This window comes from Notothenia rossii (genome assembly GCF_949606895.1).
Source record: "Notothenia rossii genome assembly, chromosome: 8".
In the NCBI taxonomy this organism is placed as follows: Eukaryota; Metazoa; Chordata; class Actinopteri; order Perciformes; family Nototheniidae; genus Notothenia; species Notothenia rossii.
In genome coordinates, this window is record NC_136906.1 from 29,630,563 (window position 1) to 29,648,391 (window position 17,829).

A 17,829-nucleotide genomic window follows, 5' to 3' on the forward strand; every position below is an offset into this window, starting at 1 on the left:
TGTTTACAGCAGGCAGAACAGCATCACCCTCCCCCACCCGGTGGCTTTAACAACTCCTCCTACTTAACAAGCTAGCCAGCTAGCCGCTGTAAAGGCGACCATAGCTCTTTAAAAACATACCACTGAACATTACAGGGTCTCCTGGATGATATATTTCATCCAGGAAACACAAGAAACTGCCTTAATGGAACGCTTGTTCGGCGTGTTTTAAGACGCGATGGCCAGCTAGCAGGCGGTCCCAAAGCTAGCTTGTCGGCTAGCCGGGGTAGGAGCTTCTGAGACCCTCATCTAATCTCGGCTTTTTTCGGCCTTTTTTAAAATTAGTTTCCGTGTCATTCCAAGTTTATTTTAAACGAGGTTTTATATTTATGTTTGTTAGTTTAAATGACCAATTAAGTGTTTTTCTTTTTGAATATGTAGGTCAATGAACCCGACCAATGATAGTTATTTGGGTCATCCTCGGGTATTAGCAGGAACAGCTGGTTAGCTGTTTTTATTTATCAGTCATCTTTAACGAAAAATACAATAACTTGGATGCACATGTTTGTATGAGTAGATATAACTCTGTAGTCTGTGTTTATGAGGTTATCATCGAGTGGAACATTTATTTTAATAGTTTGGAGTCGTCGCTTCACCATCATTAGCCAACTGAGCTAGCCGGATCCTGTTAGCATCCGAGCAGCTTCACTAATTAACAAGGTAAGCGTAAACAAAAAGAAACTTTAATTACAATAAAGTGTCTCAATTTATGGTTATGTTTGCAACATCTTCATGTATTTATATAACCTGTCACCGATATGTTTCAGGCTTTTACACGTTTATTTATATATTTATTTTGTATTTGGGTTTTGTATGTTCCACACTAGTTCTTCTATTCTTACAACATTTCTACGTGTTAGTCCTCTTTCTCTCTGCAAGTGTATGCACAATAGTCATTTGTATTTGTTCAGAATCAGAATAAGGTTTATTGACTTGGTATTTAAATATAAAGTTAAAGCAACGTAAAAGACAATAATTTAAATAAAGAAAAGGAAAATTGCAATTAAATAAATGGCTAAAAAATATACCATAACAAAAATATAAAAGTAAAATATTTAACTTTTTTTTTATGTGCAAAAGTATTGATTAGGGTTGTGCAAAAGTGGTTGTTGTGCAAAACATGTTTTAAACGCATCTTTCTCTCTGCAATGTTATCACATTCCTAATCGCTTTTTGTTTTAAAATCTGTGATTTATAGTTTTAAAAAAACATCCAGGATCAGTTACAAGTATTAAGATGTTCTACATCTTGGTGTTGCAAGTACTAGGTATTTCCATTATCGACTTATAAATCAATATAAATGTCTAGCACAGGTTCCTAGAGCAGAAAATGACTTCATTTTGAAATGCTTGTTTCCTATAATAAACTTCCCCAAAATATTTAGTTTGTATCATATAAGAAAATCAGCAAGTATTCCCATTTGTTACCAGCAAGTGTTTGGTATTTGTTCAAAGAAAGTGTCAACTACATGAGGGTTAAGTCTGCTCAACGATTTTACCTCAGGTAGAATTGAACACTGTTAATGTCACCAAACCAGATTATATACTAACTATAAATGATTTTCTTTAAGTGGCCCTATTATGCTTTCCCCCCTGTTGTGTGTTATATAGCTTTTTGTGTATGTAAATGGTCTGCAAAGGTTAAAATCCCAAAGGGAGCTTCCTTCCATAACAAAATGACATCACTATGTATCACTCACGCCTAGGGATGGGTATCGTTAGGATTTTATCGATACCGATACTGCTTATCGATACCGGTATTTTTCAATACTCTTATTGATACTTTTCAATAATTTGGTGCTCAAAATTATAGACATGATTACAAGATGTATTAATGTAACTTTTTAAATGTCATACCAAGCAGGTATGAGTGTGTTTGACAGTGTGTCTCTGGAAGGGGGGCGGTAATTAGGGGGAGTTCATAAATCCATGTAAACATGACCATTCTTCAGTTAAAACGAGACGCTGCTTGCGCACCTCCTAAACCGGAAGCTCCGGTTGGCTAACCATTATAATCCGTTTATTGCGTTTATTATTTATAATTGTAATGATGGATTATCACTGAGTAATCATTTTAAAGTTACACAGAGACATTGGATAAACCGTTTTTATGATAAAATGACATAGAAGAGATTGCTTTTGCCAGTTATGTGCTAAAGTAGCCGTTAGCCCGTTTTGCTAAGTGTTGTTTATACTCTTGGTGTTGGACTTCTGTTCCGTGTAGGTAAAATGGTTAATATCGTCTGGCCAATCAGAGTGGTACTCAAACCGGATACGTCACACGGGATGAGGGTTCCCAACCAACCAGAATTGTTTAAACTAAGGAAGTAGCCTAATTCATATACCGATAGCAGTACCGTTTGTCCCTCGGCTTAACGGTATACCAATACCGTCCAATCAGGTACCGGTACTGACTTAGTACCCATCGATACCCATCCATACTCACGCCTCTATTGGCTAGCGTTCTAACACATTGTACATGATAGGCTAAGGGGCGGGACATCTCTGAGCTGGCCAGGTAACCAATCAGAGCAGACTGTGCTCTGGTTTCAGACGGAGGGTGAAAAACATTTAAAGCATGGAAACATGCCACAGTAGAGCAGTGTTTCTCAAACTTTTTCATACCAAGGAACACTTAACCAATAAAAAAACAATAGCGGACCACCTAACTCCACAAATATCCCAAAACACTTCGTTTTTCTAGAACAGATTACAAATCGCCTGAAAATAGTACAAACAGGTGGCAACATGTGTAACGAAGGTGTTGCGCTGGGCTATATATATATATATATATATATATATATATATATCATGCAATCTCCATTGCGGAGATATTCCCGTGAGAGTGTGGAAAACTTACATTTATTTATTTAAAATGTGAAATTTTACCAATATACTCACGGACCACTAGGGGGCGCTCACAGACCACACTTTGAGAAGCACTGCAGTAAAGGCACAGAAAGTAAACGTGAAAATTAGCATAATATGTCCTCTGAGAATTCGTTTTTTTTTTTAAATGCCAACAGTTGTACTCCCACTACAGGATACATTCTTAGCATATTTGACCCCCTCTGTTAAACTATGACCTCAGGAGAAAACGGTTTAAGTGGGATTTGTTTCTAAACTAACTATATTCCCTGTCTGCACACACAGGAAACACGTGGATCATGCTGAGTTAGGAGTTGTCTCCTCAGCGCCTAGCCGGTTACGTGCAGACAAAGTGTTTCTGGGGGTTTGGTGAGAGAAGGGATGGCATTTCACGGTGCCGGCCGGCAGACCGTTGGAGATTTGTTCCCGGGCTCTGAGCTGGGCCACAAGTATTTCTGTGTCAATTCATCGTGCGGAGCCCCGTCCACCGGCCTCAGCGCCACGCCTTGCCTGACCGGACCCACCGCTCCAGCCGGGACGCCCCGCCACCCCACAGCTCTTGGGGGGAGCGCAGGGGGAGGGGCGGCGGTGCCTCAGCCCTACAGCAACCCAGCCAGCGAGGTGCCCAGCCCCGCTGAGATGGAGCCGGACCGCCCCATCGGTTATGGAGCCTTCGGCGTTGTTTGGTAACAATACATTATTTAGCACTATATATGTGTTGTGCATGATAATACATATAAAAATGCACATTCATTCACTCCTGGTGAAAACATACAGAAGTGTGATCAGTGTGCAGAATTTCTGTTGTTAGTTGTCCATTAGTTCTTGCCAGGCAGCCATGTCTATTTTAATATGTTTTTATTTAATCTGCACATGAAATTAGACAAAAGTTACCAACGTGAATGTATATTCAATTAATTATAACAAACAGACAAAAATAAATAGGTAAAAACTAATATTAAAGCATAGGAATTAGAATTAAAAGCAGCCATACATTAATAAAACATTTTCTTTATACTGTACAAGTCCCAGAGGACGTCTTCAATATGCTCCTTTTAAAAGAAACAATAGGAACGCACCACTTTTGTTTTGTGGAGCATAATGAATTATAGGCGCTTTCCCACCTAGTACTTTGCCGTACTTAGTTCCCAGTATTTAGTTCTGATGAACTCAAGAGCAGATCGCGTTCACACCGGAATAAGTCCCTGCGGGAGGATTAGGCAAATGAAGCCGCTTACGTCACTTCTTCTTCTTCTTCTTCTTCTTCTTCTTTTTCTTCTTCTTCTTTTTCTTCTTCTTCTTCTTCTTCTTCTTCTTCTTCTTCTTCTGCTTCGGGTTTACTGGCAGGCCGCAAACAACTTCTCGGTGTATACTGCCACCCGAAGTCCCCGGCCGGAAGTCCCCGGAGTTGGGGACTGGCTTTGATTTATTTACTAAGAACCAGCACATGTTTTGTATTAGTACACAAAAATACCACAAACCGTTTATCATCAAGCGTATAATAACATATGTAGTCCAAAGCATTGCATGTGTATAAAAATATTCTGTGGTTGTGGATGTTTTTCAGGGCTGTTACGGATCCACGTGACGGTCGGAAGGTGGCTTTGAAGAAGATGCCCAATGTCTTCCAGAACCTGGTGTCCTGTAAGAGGGTCTTCAGAGAGCTCAGGATGCTCTGCTTCTTCAAACACGACAACGTAATGACCAGCAGACAAAAGAAGAGACTGGATGTCTGTAGCAGAGTCCTGCATGGGTCTGATTTTTAAGACCCGTACCCGCGACGTGCAGTACCGAACCCTCCCCGCTACCCGCACATATTGCCAATTAGTTCCGCAACCCGACCCGACCCGACGGCACAAGATCCGCAAACCGACCCGAACACGCTTATATATATGAGCAGTGAAACGTGCAATTATTAACACACGCAGTTATTTGTCTCCAAAAGCGTGGTATGTTGGTTATTTCCTGCATCTAGGATGACACCAAAAGCCTCCCAGACGTTGGATTTCGCTCTTGAGAAAGTGTTATTGAAAATGCTGTATTCTCCGTTAGAGAGCTTCACCTTTAAGCATTAAACTAAATTATTATTATTTTAATATATTTATTCTGCAACACCCGCGACCCAACCCGCATAATCTTTGTTTTACCCAGAACCGAACCCGGAAAAAAGCTTTTTAAAAAATACCACCCGCGAATAACTTTTTTTTTTGCGGGTACCCGACCCGATGCAGGACTCTGGTCTGTAGTAGATGGATTCAAATATATAACTGATTGTTTGGTTTTCTCTCTCTGCAGGTTTTGTCCGCTCTGGACATTTTGCAGCCTCCACAAATCGACTGCTTTGAGGAAATGTATCCTTTAAAAAGATATATACGAAACAATTGATCAGAAGTGGGAATGATACCATGGCCTTGTATATAGTATACAAGTATTCAAATTGATAATGGAGCGGGTAATATCCAGGTAAAAAGCTCTGAATTTCCTATCTAATAGTAAATGAATGCAAAAAAAAAAAAAAAGCTTGGATATTCTCTGAGATTAACATGATAAATTGACAAGTAAAGGTGAGATGACTGTGAAAAAATTCAGACATTTTAAAAAAACAAAAAGAAATTGGTTAATATTTGAGAAAATACTCACAAATTGACTTGATAGAATCTTCTATATTCTCTTAAGATTAAAATGGGACATGAACTAGAAATTCTGTACTTTACTAATAAAACACTTCAATATTTTGTAAAATTAAATTGCTTAAGCTGCTGCCTGAATTTAGTAAGCATGGCCTCTGGGTGAAAGGTTCTAAAAGATTCATAAACGTATTTTCTTCAATTTGTTATTGGTTATTAACATAAAGGAATACTAGCACAATTATTTTATAATTTGTATAAAAAAAAAATACAAAACATTTAATCCTCTACATTTGTGACATGAGAATTTCAGTAATTATTTACAATATATTTGTTCTCATAGATGTACCACTTTATTATTGCAAGTTTAAAGCGTTTTCTCTGAATACTTCCCCCTTTCTCCATCTCTGTAATTCATTTTTAACAGCATGGCCCCTAAACGCCATTGTAGGATCACACCTTCTTTTTATAATATTACCACGGTTGTGGCTTTAATTTCCAGCACACCTTCTCATTACATTACATGTCACTTGTTAGACGCTTTTATCCAAAGCGACTTACATACTCAATACTGTGGGCAATCCCCACAGGAGCAATTTGGGGTGAAGTGTCCCAGGGACACAACGACATGCTGACTGCAGTGGGGTTTGAACCTGATACGAACACCAATGCACAACCCACTACACCACACACCCCGTCATTAATCTTACATTCACCCCCCCACGTCTTATGTCCCAGTTTCTCTTCCTTTAACAGTCCCCCATGTCCTCCTTTTAATTCTCTTAATTTAGCCTCTAACTCTCACTAGCTAGTCTAAATCCAGCTCCTCTCTATTCACTTGTGAATGTAAATTAAGACATGAAACTCTGTTCTTTTTTCATGCCTGTGCTCCTAAGAGATGCATGGTGTGCATGTAGGCGGAGGTCATTCTGTGTGTGGGTTTTACTTTCCTTGACCGAGAACCCCCCCGCAGCTACGTGATCACGGAGTTGATGCAGAGCGACCTGCACAAAGTGATCGTGTCTCCGCAGCCGCTCACCACCGACCACATCAAGGTCTTCCTCTATCAGATCCTCCGGGGTGAGCACTCTTACTGACGCACTAAACAGTATTTTTAGTTATTCAAATGGAGTTGTTTTGCTTGCAATCCTCTACAAATATAAGAAAACATCCATCACATTTCCCTAAATGTGTGTCTTCAAATCTCAATTGGTCATAAGTCCAAAACCTGGAGATTTGTAATTTACTTTGACATTATTTCTAGACTTATTGTACTCATAGCCCCATCAATAATAAACCTAATCCCTGCAGTTCAGACTAAACTAACAATAAACTGTTGAATTATTCAGCTGAGCAATACTCTGCATTCATTATTCAAGACCATTTTAAATGTATAACATTATTATATATTGTAATGTACATCATTTTTATTATTCATTATTATATATTTTTATTTATTTTGTTATATATTGTTCTCTTTTTTTATCAAAAAAATAATGTATATATTATTATTATATATTTTTTAAATTCTAAATAGACCAACTTGGACAAAATAAAATGTTCCCTTGGGATCAAAAAAGTATTCCTGTTTCTGAAAAATAAAAACAAGACACATCATGTTAAAGACAAATACTAAAGAATGTAACCAAGATAGTTTTCTATCGATCAATTCGTGAATTTATTAATTTGAACTCTGAACCAAGCGTACACAAGTCAAATTGAATAAATTGGTTACAGGCAACACATTTAAAATGATAGTGTCAAAACTTGATTTATTGTTCTCTATCATTTTAATTTAAGATAGAATACTTATAATTTTTCTACGTATCTGATCTGAATGACATGCAGGGAGAAAACAGACTCTGTAGCCAAGATGTTTTCTAATGGGACTGTTCAGCGTCTATCATCCAGTGCAGGGGTTGACAACCCTAGGCGGTACTGTAACCAGCGGCACACTAGGAAGTAGTGCGCAAAATATTTAAATTGTAATTTCGGATCCTGAACGAAACCGCCACCAGAGCGCGTCTCCTCGTTACCTGCAGAAGGAAGCCATGCACGCAACGCAGCGCAGAAGGACAACTTCTAGGCCCCGCTCTCTTTAACTCCAGTCGATTTGCTGCTGCTTTCCTCCGTGGTGAAACGATCAGGGGTGTAGTGCTGCCGGAGCGCACTGGAACGCCGCTCCGGCACTTCACAAATTGCAGTACCCATAAGGAGCTGTACACATGCCGCAGTTTTTGCGTGACTGTGTATTTGGTTGAAAGCCCAGTGGCGATCAGCTCATCTGTCATCGAAAAGAATATGCTATATAGGGGCCGACTGGCCATCTGTGTGTTCTGGAGAATCACAGCACGGCCGATCGTCAGCGGGCTGTTGACGGCCGGCTCGGTTCGCTGAAAGCCGGCACCGCCCTTTATTTAAATTTGTTTAAACGGCATCATGTAAGTTGCCCTGTCAGGCGAAAGAGAACCACAGCTTCCCTGCAGCGATGCTCCCCCCGCCCTCCTGTTGACATTTCACGAGCGTTGGCACACTGATCACTTTTTATTTTTTTTAATGGCACTTCATATCAAAAAGGTTGGACCGGACAAAGTGGCGCCAGCAGCTGCGCGAAGGTGGTGACAGACTTGACAAAGACTGGATTCGTGGACTTGCTCAAAAATGTGGACATACTGTACCTCTCTGATTGCACTGTACAATCGCTTGTAGATTTTCTTGCCAATATATGTTGTGCGGTTCAGGTTTGAAGTACCTGCACTCTGCTGGGATCCTGCACCGAGACATCAAACCCGGAAACCTGCTTGTGAACAGCAACTGTCTGCTCAAGGTGAAACAGAATCTCTGCTTTTTAAAAACGTTTGCAAGTTGGAAAGTTAGAAAGAGCGTTAATGGAGTATTTCACGGGCCAAAGACACCATCTGATCATGTTTCTACATGGATACATTATTGTGATATTTATCTTTTTTATTTCATTTAGAATTGTTACCTTATTTTAGGTTAGTTAAAATATTTTAGTTATATTTCCGATTATTTTAAATGTATTTTGGATTTTTTCATATCAATGGTTTTATTTGAGGTATTCTACATTATTTTATTTCAGGGTTAGTTTAAATTATTTTGGATTATTTTATATTGTTATATTTTATATTGTTTTATTTTATACTGTTATATTATTTTCTAAATGATTTCAGATTATTTTAGAATTAAAATGTCATTATTTTTAAATGATTGTTATAACTAGGGCCGGGACTCGATTAAAAAAATTAATCTAATTAATTAGAGGCTTTGTAATTAATTAATCGCAATTAATCGCATTTTTAATCGCATATAAATATTTGACCTGAGAACAGTGAGAAGCAATTTTTTTCACATGGATTTTAGTATACCATTGAATAATGACTGAATACATAAGCTTAAGCAACAAAACATTGTTTATTTTTTTCAAGGTGGTACTTAACAAAGACCAACAGAAAAGTGCAATTTTTGCCATAAAGTGTAGCAATAGCATATTTAGGAATATAGTACATTTCAGAGATTCAGGTAGCCTATAGGTAGGTAGACCTTCTGTCAACTATAACACTTTGTTTTTTAAGTAAAACACAATACTTTCAAATACATTCAGAACATTGGAAACCCTGACTATTAGAAAGCATCTCTCTGTTGCTTCAGAGGCCATAACAGACTTTGTTGATTTACCAACAGTTGGTTTAAAAAATCTAATCAATTTCAGTCCAACTCTCTCAATAACCTTGGCCAAAACAATAAACAGTTCAACATAAAGTGCCAGTTGCACCAACAACGTAATAAATAGTACCATTTAAAATTAAAATAAAAAAGTGAGAGTGATTGACCTCAATCCCTCCTATTCTTCCAATATCCTGATGAAAAATAAAATCTCTGTTGCATAGGCCACTGTTTGATCAACGCGAATTGGGTGTGGGTCCTTGTACTCCGAGTCGGGCTAACGTCCACGCTAGCTTCCACGCTAGCTGCTATATGTTTTGCATTGAGGTGATACTTGAGGCTTGATGTGCTGCGGTGATATGCGAATTCCTTTTTGCATAATTTGCAAACAACCGTGCTCTTATTGACGCTTCCATCCGTCCGTTTTTTAAAACAAAATGTCCCATCCACGGGGCAAACCAAAGCGGTCTCATCAGCTTCTTCGTTCATGTTTGACTATTGTTCACTGTGGTTTGTTGTTGTCTGAAGTAATGAACGTTAGTTGGTGCTCCAGTATAATCGGTACCCCTGAAACTCATCCAGTGAGAAACGTTCCGCGGTGCAAAAATAAGTGCGGTTAAAATGCGTGAATTTTTGTGTAATTAATTAATCTTAATTAACGCGTTAAAGTCCCGGCCCTAGTTATAACATGTTAAGTTATTGTAGGTGTAGTGTAGGTTTGCTTCTTTTCACTGTAAATGCTGCGCTGCAAATTTCCTCTGTATAAATGAATATTCAGTTTCAAATATTCTATTGAGCTGTGCTCTGCCGGGTAGATCCTGGGCATTGCAGTGCCAACCTTTTTAAATATATGTTCTCTAAACCTGTGTTTAGATTTGTGACTTCGGCTTGGCGCGTGTGGAGGAGCCCGACCCGTCGCGTCACATGACCCAGGAGGTGGTGACGCAGTACTACAGGGCCCCCGAGGTGCTGATGGGCTGCAGACACTACGGCTCGGCCATCGACGTCTGGTCCGTGGGCTGCATCTTCGCCGAGCTGCTGGGCCGACGCATCCTCTTCCAGGCTCAGAGCCCCATCCAGCAGGTGAGGTCCTCTACCTGCATCCATTATGTCTCTTGCTTTATTAGACCACGTCCTTTTAGGTGAAGTTTGCTATTTAAATCCTCACACTATGCGTTTCCTACAGTGTTTTTACTGTAAAGTCACTCTTCTACAGCTAAACAGTGCCTCTGCTAAGACGAAATAATGCCAACACTTTCTGATAAAGTAGGATTGTGTTGAATCTCTAAACTGGTTTGGTATTTTTTGGGGTACTTTTTCACTTATTCAGCATTTCTTGCACTTAATTGAAGAGGCCACCTACAGAGTTTGATAATACAGACAGGAATGTACAGCTTATATGAACCAGTGTAAGGTTTTGATATTATGCAGATGTGTGTTATTGTCTTTAACTGGCTCTCTGTCCTGCAGCTGGATCTGATCACAGACCTGCTGGGGACCCCTCCTCTGTCGGCCCTGTCTGCAGCCTGCGAGGGTGCTAAAGCCCACATCCTGAGGGGGCCACACAAACCGGTACGGGAAAAAAACACTCAAAGCTCTTTTCTGCTTTTTTTTTTAGCAGATAACATCTCCTTGTTTCTGAGAGACAATTTGTAAACTCCAGCATAAATAAAAAATAACAAAATAATGTTAGTGTGCTGGACTTCACTGATGTAAGGTCAGTGAAATACTATAATAAATAAATATTTGGCCTTGTGATTATTTCAACTGATGAATAATCACTTACCTAAAGCTGCTGCATTGACTTTTGTTCACCTGGTGGCAGAGAACTGTGAGAAAATGAATTTTCTATTGGTGTTACAAGAATAGTTTATTTACACATTAATTAACAACAACAAAAGATATTAAAATCTGTGCATGTATAACATTTGTAATAATATCCTGTTATGAGCACAGCCAATGGCATTCAATGATTAATTTATGTATTTGTATATAATTTATCGGAAATGAAATGCCTTATCTCAGGTTATTTGCTGATAATCTCGCTGAAATGTTACCAAATCTGAAATCTTCATGCCCACTGACATGAGAGTTTACTTTGATACTTGTGACCAATGCCTGAACTCTATTTGAAGTCGATCTGTCAAATAATATAAAATAATATGAACCTTTATTGATTCCGTGAAGAGAAAAGCAGCAAAACACAGACATATGTCAACGTACACAGAGAAGCAAAAGTCTTCTTTTTTTTTTTTTTATAAAATCAAGAAAATGTATCCGTCAAATAAAAACAAACATACGCAAATGTATATTCTTAATTTAGAATTATTCATAATAAAAAGCATGTCTCCCAATATGAGGTGTAAAGTTCAGCAGCACATTTTCTAAAAGACGATAATGAAAGAAACTGATTATTAATTTTTGTATTTCTTTGTTTGTTATATTTGCAGCCGTCGCTGTCGGTGCTGTACATGCTGTCTGACGGAGCCACACACGAGGCGGTGCACCTGCTTTGTCGGATGCTGGTGTTCGACCCGGTTAGTCCCCACACTCTGTCATTACTGATTTCTGTGTGTTTCGCGTTCTTTACCCAGTCTCTGTGTTTTCACCTCCAGACTAAACGTATCTCCGGCAGCGACGCCCTCTCCCACCCGTACCTGGACGAGGGGCGCTTGCGTTACCACACCTGCATGTGCCAGTGCTGCTACTCGGTGCCGAGCGGGCGAGTTTACACCCGGGACTTTGAGCCGGTCGCCGAGCGGCCGTTCAGCCACAGCTACGAGAACAGCATGCTGTCTGTGTGGCAGGGCAAAGGTACGCCACACACACACTTCCTGCTCCAACTGAACACACTTACGCACGCCCAGGTGTTTGCCTCAGATTTATTTTGTTACTGTGTGTAACGCCGGAAACTTCCACACAAGAATATCCTTTCATACATTACTTTCCATGATCCAATATCAACAAAATACAATGTTTAGGTTGCCTGTATATAATTGCACTCGCTTGTTTCACCCTGGTAAAAAAAACATATGCCTATACTGGTGGCCTAATGCCACCACCGCCTGTCTCCAATATATACATAATTACCCAGTGCCCAAAGCTGCCTTCAAAATGAAAGCATAAAGAACTGAATTGAATAATAACAATAAATAAATTCACATTACCAATAAACAATAACATCAAGAATATACATGTTTACATGTTCCTGCAGAGATACACATTTCTGTGTATCTCTGCAGGAACATCAGCCCCATTGCTCCCGGGCGCTGTGCAATAGCTGCCCACTGCTCCTAGTACTAGTCTCCTGGTACTAGGATGGGTTAAAAGCAGAGAACACATTTCACTGTGTGTGCTGTGTGCTCTAAATGTGTGACCATTAAAGAGGAGTTCATCCCTCCCAATTCTTCTATTCTATTCGTGTTTTCTGTTGAGTCTTTGAGTAGTCTGGTTTGTTCATCTTAATTAATATTCAATTTATTTCGAACCACTTCACCAATGATTAATATTTATAAATATGTATTCATTATTATGATATGCCATATGCCTGTTGGTCTTAATTATTCCTTCTTCTTTTTACGCATATCTCTATTGTACGTTATCATGATTGTTCACTTGTTTGTCTTATTTTATTCTTACCTCTTAATTATATTTTACTTGCAAGTATTATTATTCTTATATTATTAGAAAGAATAATTGTATTTATTTAACTGTTGATCTTCGTTATCTGATTTTCTTCTTGAGTTCTACTAGCGTGTATTATTATTATTTTAAAGAAATTTAATGGTGAATTTATAGTTTTAATTATTTGATATAGATTATTTTCCTTACATTTTTAGAAACATTGATTTAAAAAAAAAAAGAAAATACAAATTCTCATGTAACAAATCAGTTTAAAAATCCAATGAAAAGAATGTTAAATCAGAAGTTAACGCTTGTGTTCACTCGTAAGTTTGACAACGCATTGTGCCTGTAGCAGAAATGAAATTTGCTTTATAAATCAAGTTTAGCCTCCTATAATTCCTGCTGGCTCTTCTTGTCTCCAGAGTTAATCCATCGCTTCATCACAGAGCACCAGCAGGGCAAGCGTGTGCCGCTGTGCATCAACCCTCAGAGTGCTGCCTTCAAGACCTTCATCAGGTGAGGAGGGGCTCTTTTCGCCTGTCACCCCGAACACACTGATATTTAGATGGACGAATGTTTTGTATTCCACGTCTGACAGAAGGTTTTGTGTCCCCAGGTCCACTGCATGGCACTCCTCCAAGGTGTCCAGGAAGGAGGAGAGATGAACGTCCTCCTCTTCCTCCCGGGGAGCGGCAGCAGAGTATGAAAAAGGAATTAATCGCCCGTGAGAGTCCTGAAGAGTTTGGGTCTTTTCCTTTCAGCTGTTCCCCTGGCGAGATGCAGACCCAAAAAAAACCTCCTGAAGATCCTCATTGCTTATTTTACCTCCTTCAAAATCGACAAAGTTTCAAAATATGAAAACTACTTCTTCACTTTTTTAAACGTCCCAAACAGGCGAGGCTTCGGGACTTTTCTTTTTCTCGGTGCTGATATGTAAAAAAAAAAAGAAAAAGCTGCTTGAGGAGGAAAAAGAAAGAGGAGCGGGTAAGAGAGTGGATTTTCCATCTGTGTTAGTAGAGACTTTAAGGAATAATGGTTTTAATGTTTGGTAGATTTTTGAAGTCATTCCAGCCCTGTGCAATACGGATTAATTTGAACAAGCGACGGACTGAGGACACGGAGCGGATCGCTTGCCCTGCGGAGTTTCAGACACTCCCGATACGAGCGCGTACCGGATCAGTGTTCCCGCCAAACGACACCATACAGCGCCACGTCCTTTTTTTTGGTTTTCTTTTGGAACTGCTGCGAGTCCAAGCCGCGTCAATAATGCAAACTAACAGATGTAGCAGGTTCTCACCACAGTCAGTCCCTCGTGTTTCTCCACATCTCAGCTCCGGTAGTGCTTTGATCGCTAAGTTCTCTGTTTGTTCCACCTTATTAAAGGAGCAGGGACTTTTTTCATCAGTTTGAAGTATTTGGTTGTAAATTATGACAGGAATATTTATGACAGTTAATAAGGACCTTTGAGGGTTAAACTCATACATTTTCAAGGAAAAAAAATCAATTAAAGTCGGAATTCGAAGGAAAAAAATCTGATTCATGACGAACAAATGCAGAATTCTCTGAATTTTGAGATTATAAAGTGTAATCCCAGAAAAAGGACTTTTCACATGGCCCTAATCCTCTTCTGTTAATAACCCTGGCTTTATCATTCTCACGTCATTTTGTTTGCCTACAATGGCCCTAATACATCGTCGTAGATGCTCTGCATAAAGAAAAATGCCAAGTCGATATTTGGCTGACTTTTTTGTGTTCTTCCTGTCTTGTTTTAATTTTCCTGCTGACCTCCTCTGTCCCGACTTTTTGCCCACCGGCAGAGAGAGATTTTTTTCGTCGTCTTTACTTAATTTATTGAGTGTTTGTTGAAGAGTGTGTGTCTCCACCTTTTTTAGTTTGAAGCGGTTTACCTCAAACCTCCGGAGAAAAGTGAACAGAACCTGATGAGTGCATACCTGTAAAGTGAAAGCCTCCCGTCAGAACTCAAACGTCATTCCTCCAGATTCTTCTTCTCTTTACCTCCACTTCGCCCCACCACTTTGATTTTTTTTAGAGAGAGAACTATGTTTTCTGTGAAATGCTGCTGTTTTTTTGTTTTCGTTTATTTTAGATTCAGGCTCGTTTTATAGACTATGAACTGTACAAAGCCACATAAGGATGCACCAGTATTGATCCTGGTATTATTATCAGTAAATAACAATTTTTCTGATTCTACACTGTAAGAAGTTCAGCAGAAGATGTTAATTATATCTTCAGATCTAATTGAGTTAATTTTCTAACTGATGGTTTTTACATGTTTAACCCTTTAATTACAAATTCAACAAATCGCACTGAAAGTGAAATGAAAGTGCATATATGTGAACCGTAATGGCAAGAAAGGTGAAATATTATTACATTTTTAAAAACAGGCAGATTTGTTTTAGTTTATATTACATTTAATATGCCAACTCAAAAAAATCATCATTTAGTTATAACAGAAAAAAAGATTAACAAGATTATTTTCGCAGAAATCACAAGTCACCTCAACTACATGTTTAAAACAAATGTTACAAACATTTGCAATATTATATAAGGTCACAAGTTTCTCTCAAAACTAAAAGTGTAAATCATGTTTACTTCCATTAAAGTCTATATCTCACATTAAAGGAGTTTTTCCTCATAATTACTGAAGTCTATTTATCCTTACTTGTGAAAATAGAATCCGCAAAAAAAAGTTGCATCCAAAAACTTTATAAAATAATTGTTCCCACAATATAACAAATAATGATCTTTCACAAGACAGCAGGATTGTTATTCTCAATGGTTTGATTTCTCCTCTGAACATCAGTAATTCAAGTGCCCTGATGTGTAGATAAAGCAGAAAAACATGTAAAATCATCAGTCTGATCTTCTGGGTTCTGGTTCCGACCGTTGTCTGGCCCCTTTCTGACTTTAGAAACTTGTCCAGGAACTCTTTTTCTTTCTGGAAGGCACTCAGGAACAGCCTGCCACCTCACAGTTTGTCCCGTCACTTTTTTTTCAATGTAAAGCTCCTGAAAAGACTGAAGGACTCTCCGGGTTTAGTTCCTGTTCTTCCTTAGTTTCTTTTTTTTTTTTTTTTTTAAAGCTTGTGGATTTTTTTCTCCCCTGTCATCTCCTTAACCTCCAGCAGGCTGCGGGACCCCCGCCGGACCCCCAGAGTCTCTTCTTCTCCAGGATCACAGCGCCCCCCCTGATTTGTATATCTGCATGTGTATATTTATTATCCCATGGAGAGCTTTTGGGTTTGAATGCTGTGCAATTGATTTAATGACAAAAACGTACATTTTGTGGTATTTTCTTTTTGTATTTAATTCATCTTTAGGAAGTGATTTTTATTAGAAGTTTTTGTTTGTTGTGATCTGATTAGGTTTTTTACAAAAGCCAAATGTTGAGAAAATGTTTTGATAATTGTTCCCTAAATACATTTGAAGAGCGAGTTAACCTCAACACTAAAACGATTATTTTGAAATGTAAGAAGCAACGCTTCAGTGTGATAAACACAAACATTGCCCTCAAAATAAACACATTAGTCAAGAGACAACCGTATCATTTAAGTCTTCAAATGCACACCTAACCCCTTAAAAAACGGGTTCCCTTAAACCAAACCTTTATCTTCTTTAAACTTTCCCACTTCAATGTAACATTCCTCCCTCAATATACGTTTTTTAAGTGCTTTATTTTGTCAGATAAACCCAAAGAAAACTCAATTCATAAAGACTCAAAACTAATTCAAAAAACATTTAGTCATGTTTCTCGACTGAAAATCAGAAAGGATTTTCCCTTTGAGGTTCCCAAAAGTGTTATTTTAAATGACTATTTGGTGTTTTATTGTTTTTTTAAAATGATGTTATGTTTCTTATAATTTAACAGAAAATAATTGTAATCACTGTACTTGATCAGATAAACCCAAAGATCATTCAGTTTCTAGTGATTTAGACAATTTGCCGAAGCTGGAAATTGAGAACGTTTGACATTTTTCTTGATTACCTACTACTTTGTTGATCCGATAATTATTTCAACATCGACATTCATAAATACTATATTGAAAATGCACATTATTAATACATTGAGGGAACACTTTGTTAATCTGAAGCTCAAATGTTTTACTTTAAGGAACAATAGATCAACGTTTTTCCCTTTTGGACTTTTCTTATTTGACTTTTTTTTTGTTTCTGTTGTGTAGAGGAAGTGTTTCAAATACACACCCTCCTGCACACTGTTCACAGATCAGACGGACAGACGACTCGTCACCTTTAGACATTAGACTTGTTTTTCTTCTATGAAAAGAAACTTCATGTTTTTATTATTATAAATATGAGACTGATGTTTGAAACTGATGTTTTTTGTCTTTGTTTTAGCAACAATAACATTTTTGACTTGTGTTCCCAACAAATACTTGAATTTCTTAAAAAAAAAAAATGTTTAGAGTTAAAGTAGTGAATGATAAACAAATAAATGGACACTGGATAATATTCCCTTTCATGACTAGACCTCTTTTTTTTATTCATTGATATTTGGAATATGTATATCTCTGAAGTTTTTAAGACAGGTAAATGTTCCTAAGAATTTAATTATCATAAATAAATGGATAGTAATCGGATAGGGATAAAAGATATGTTAAAGTTATAAACTAATAAATTGAAAAAAGTGATGAACAATCGCAAAGAATATTTAAAACATACTCATAGAAAATAAGTAATTTAAGATATTGTTAAAAATCATAACACTATTTTACAATGCAACTCTTATTACAAAAAAATTGAGGGAATTGTAGTATTACAGATTTTCTGATTAATGTAGGGATAGAAAGAGATATCCAATATCCCCTTGACTTTACTAATCTGTTAAAAACAATTAAACAATCATTTTAAACCTGGCTTTATCCGGTGTTCACATTTCAGTTCTGGAAATCGATGCAAATTAGCACATACTCCTCACTTTTCATATTTAAACAAGCAAAACAATTATTT

General features: G+C 38.0%; 1 protein-coding gene across 1 annotated transcript; it reads left to right on the top strand.

Moving 5' to 3' along the window:
• Positions 1-17: 17 nt before the first annotated feature.
• Positions 18-17,336, top strand: nlk1 (nemo-like kinase, type 1). Its single transcript, XM_079646571.1, has 12 exons — positions 18-699; positions 3,192-3,592; positions 4,474-4,603; positions 5,202-5,257; positions 6,507-6,613; positions 8,275-8,360; positions 10,091-10,300; positions 10,688-10,789; positions 11,668-11,754; positions 11,833-12,031; positions 13,264-13,357; positions 13,458-17,336. The coding sequence occupies exons 2-12, from the start codon at positions 3,288-3,290 to the stop codon at positions 13,504-13,506; spliced, it is 1,425 nt and encodes a 474-aa protein (XP_079502697.1). The 5' UTR covers positions 18-699; positions 3,192-3,287; the 3' UTR covers positions 13,507-17,336.
• Positions 17,337-17,829: the final 493 nt, after the last annotated feature.

Coding starts and splice junctions, on each gene's coding strand:
- nlk1 (XM_079646571.1), top strand. CDS start 3,288: ATGGCATTTCACGGTGCCGGCCGGCAGACCGTTGGAGATTTGTTCCCG. Junction 8,361..10,090: donor ACAGCAACTGTCTGCTCAAG/GTGAAACAGAAT, acceptor ACCTGTGTTTAG/ATTTGTGACTTCGGCTTGGC. Junction 11,755..11,832: donor GGATGCTGGTGTTCGACCCG/GTTAGTCCCCAC, acceptor TTTCACCTCCAG/ACTAAACGTATCTCCGGCAG.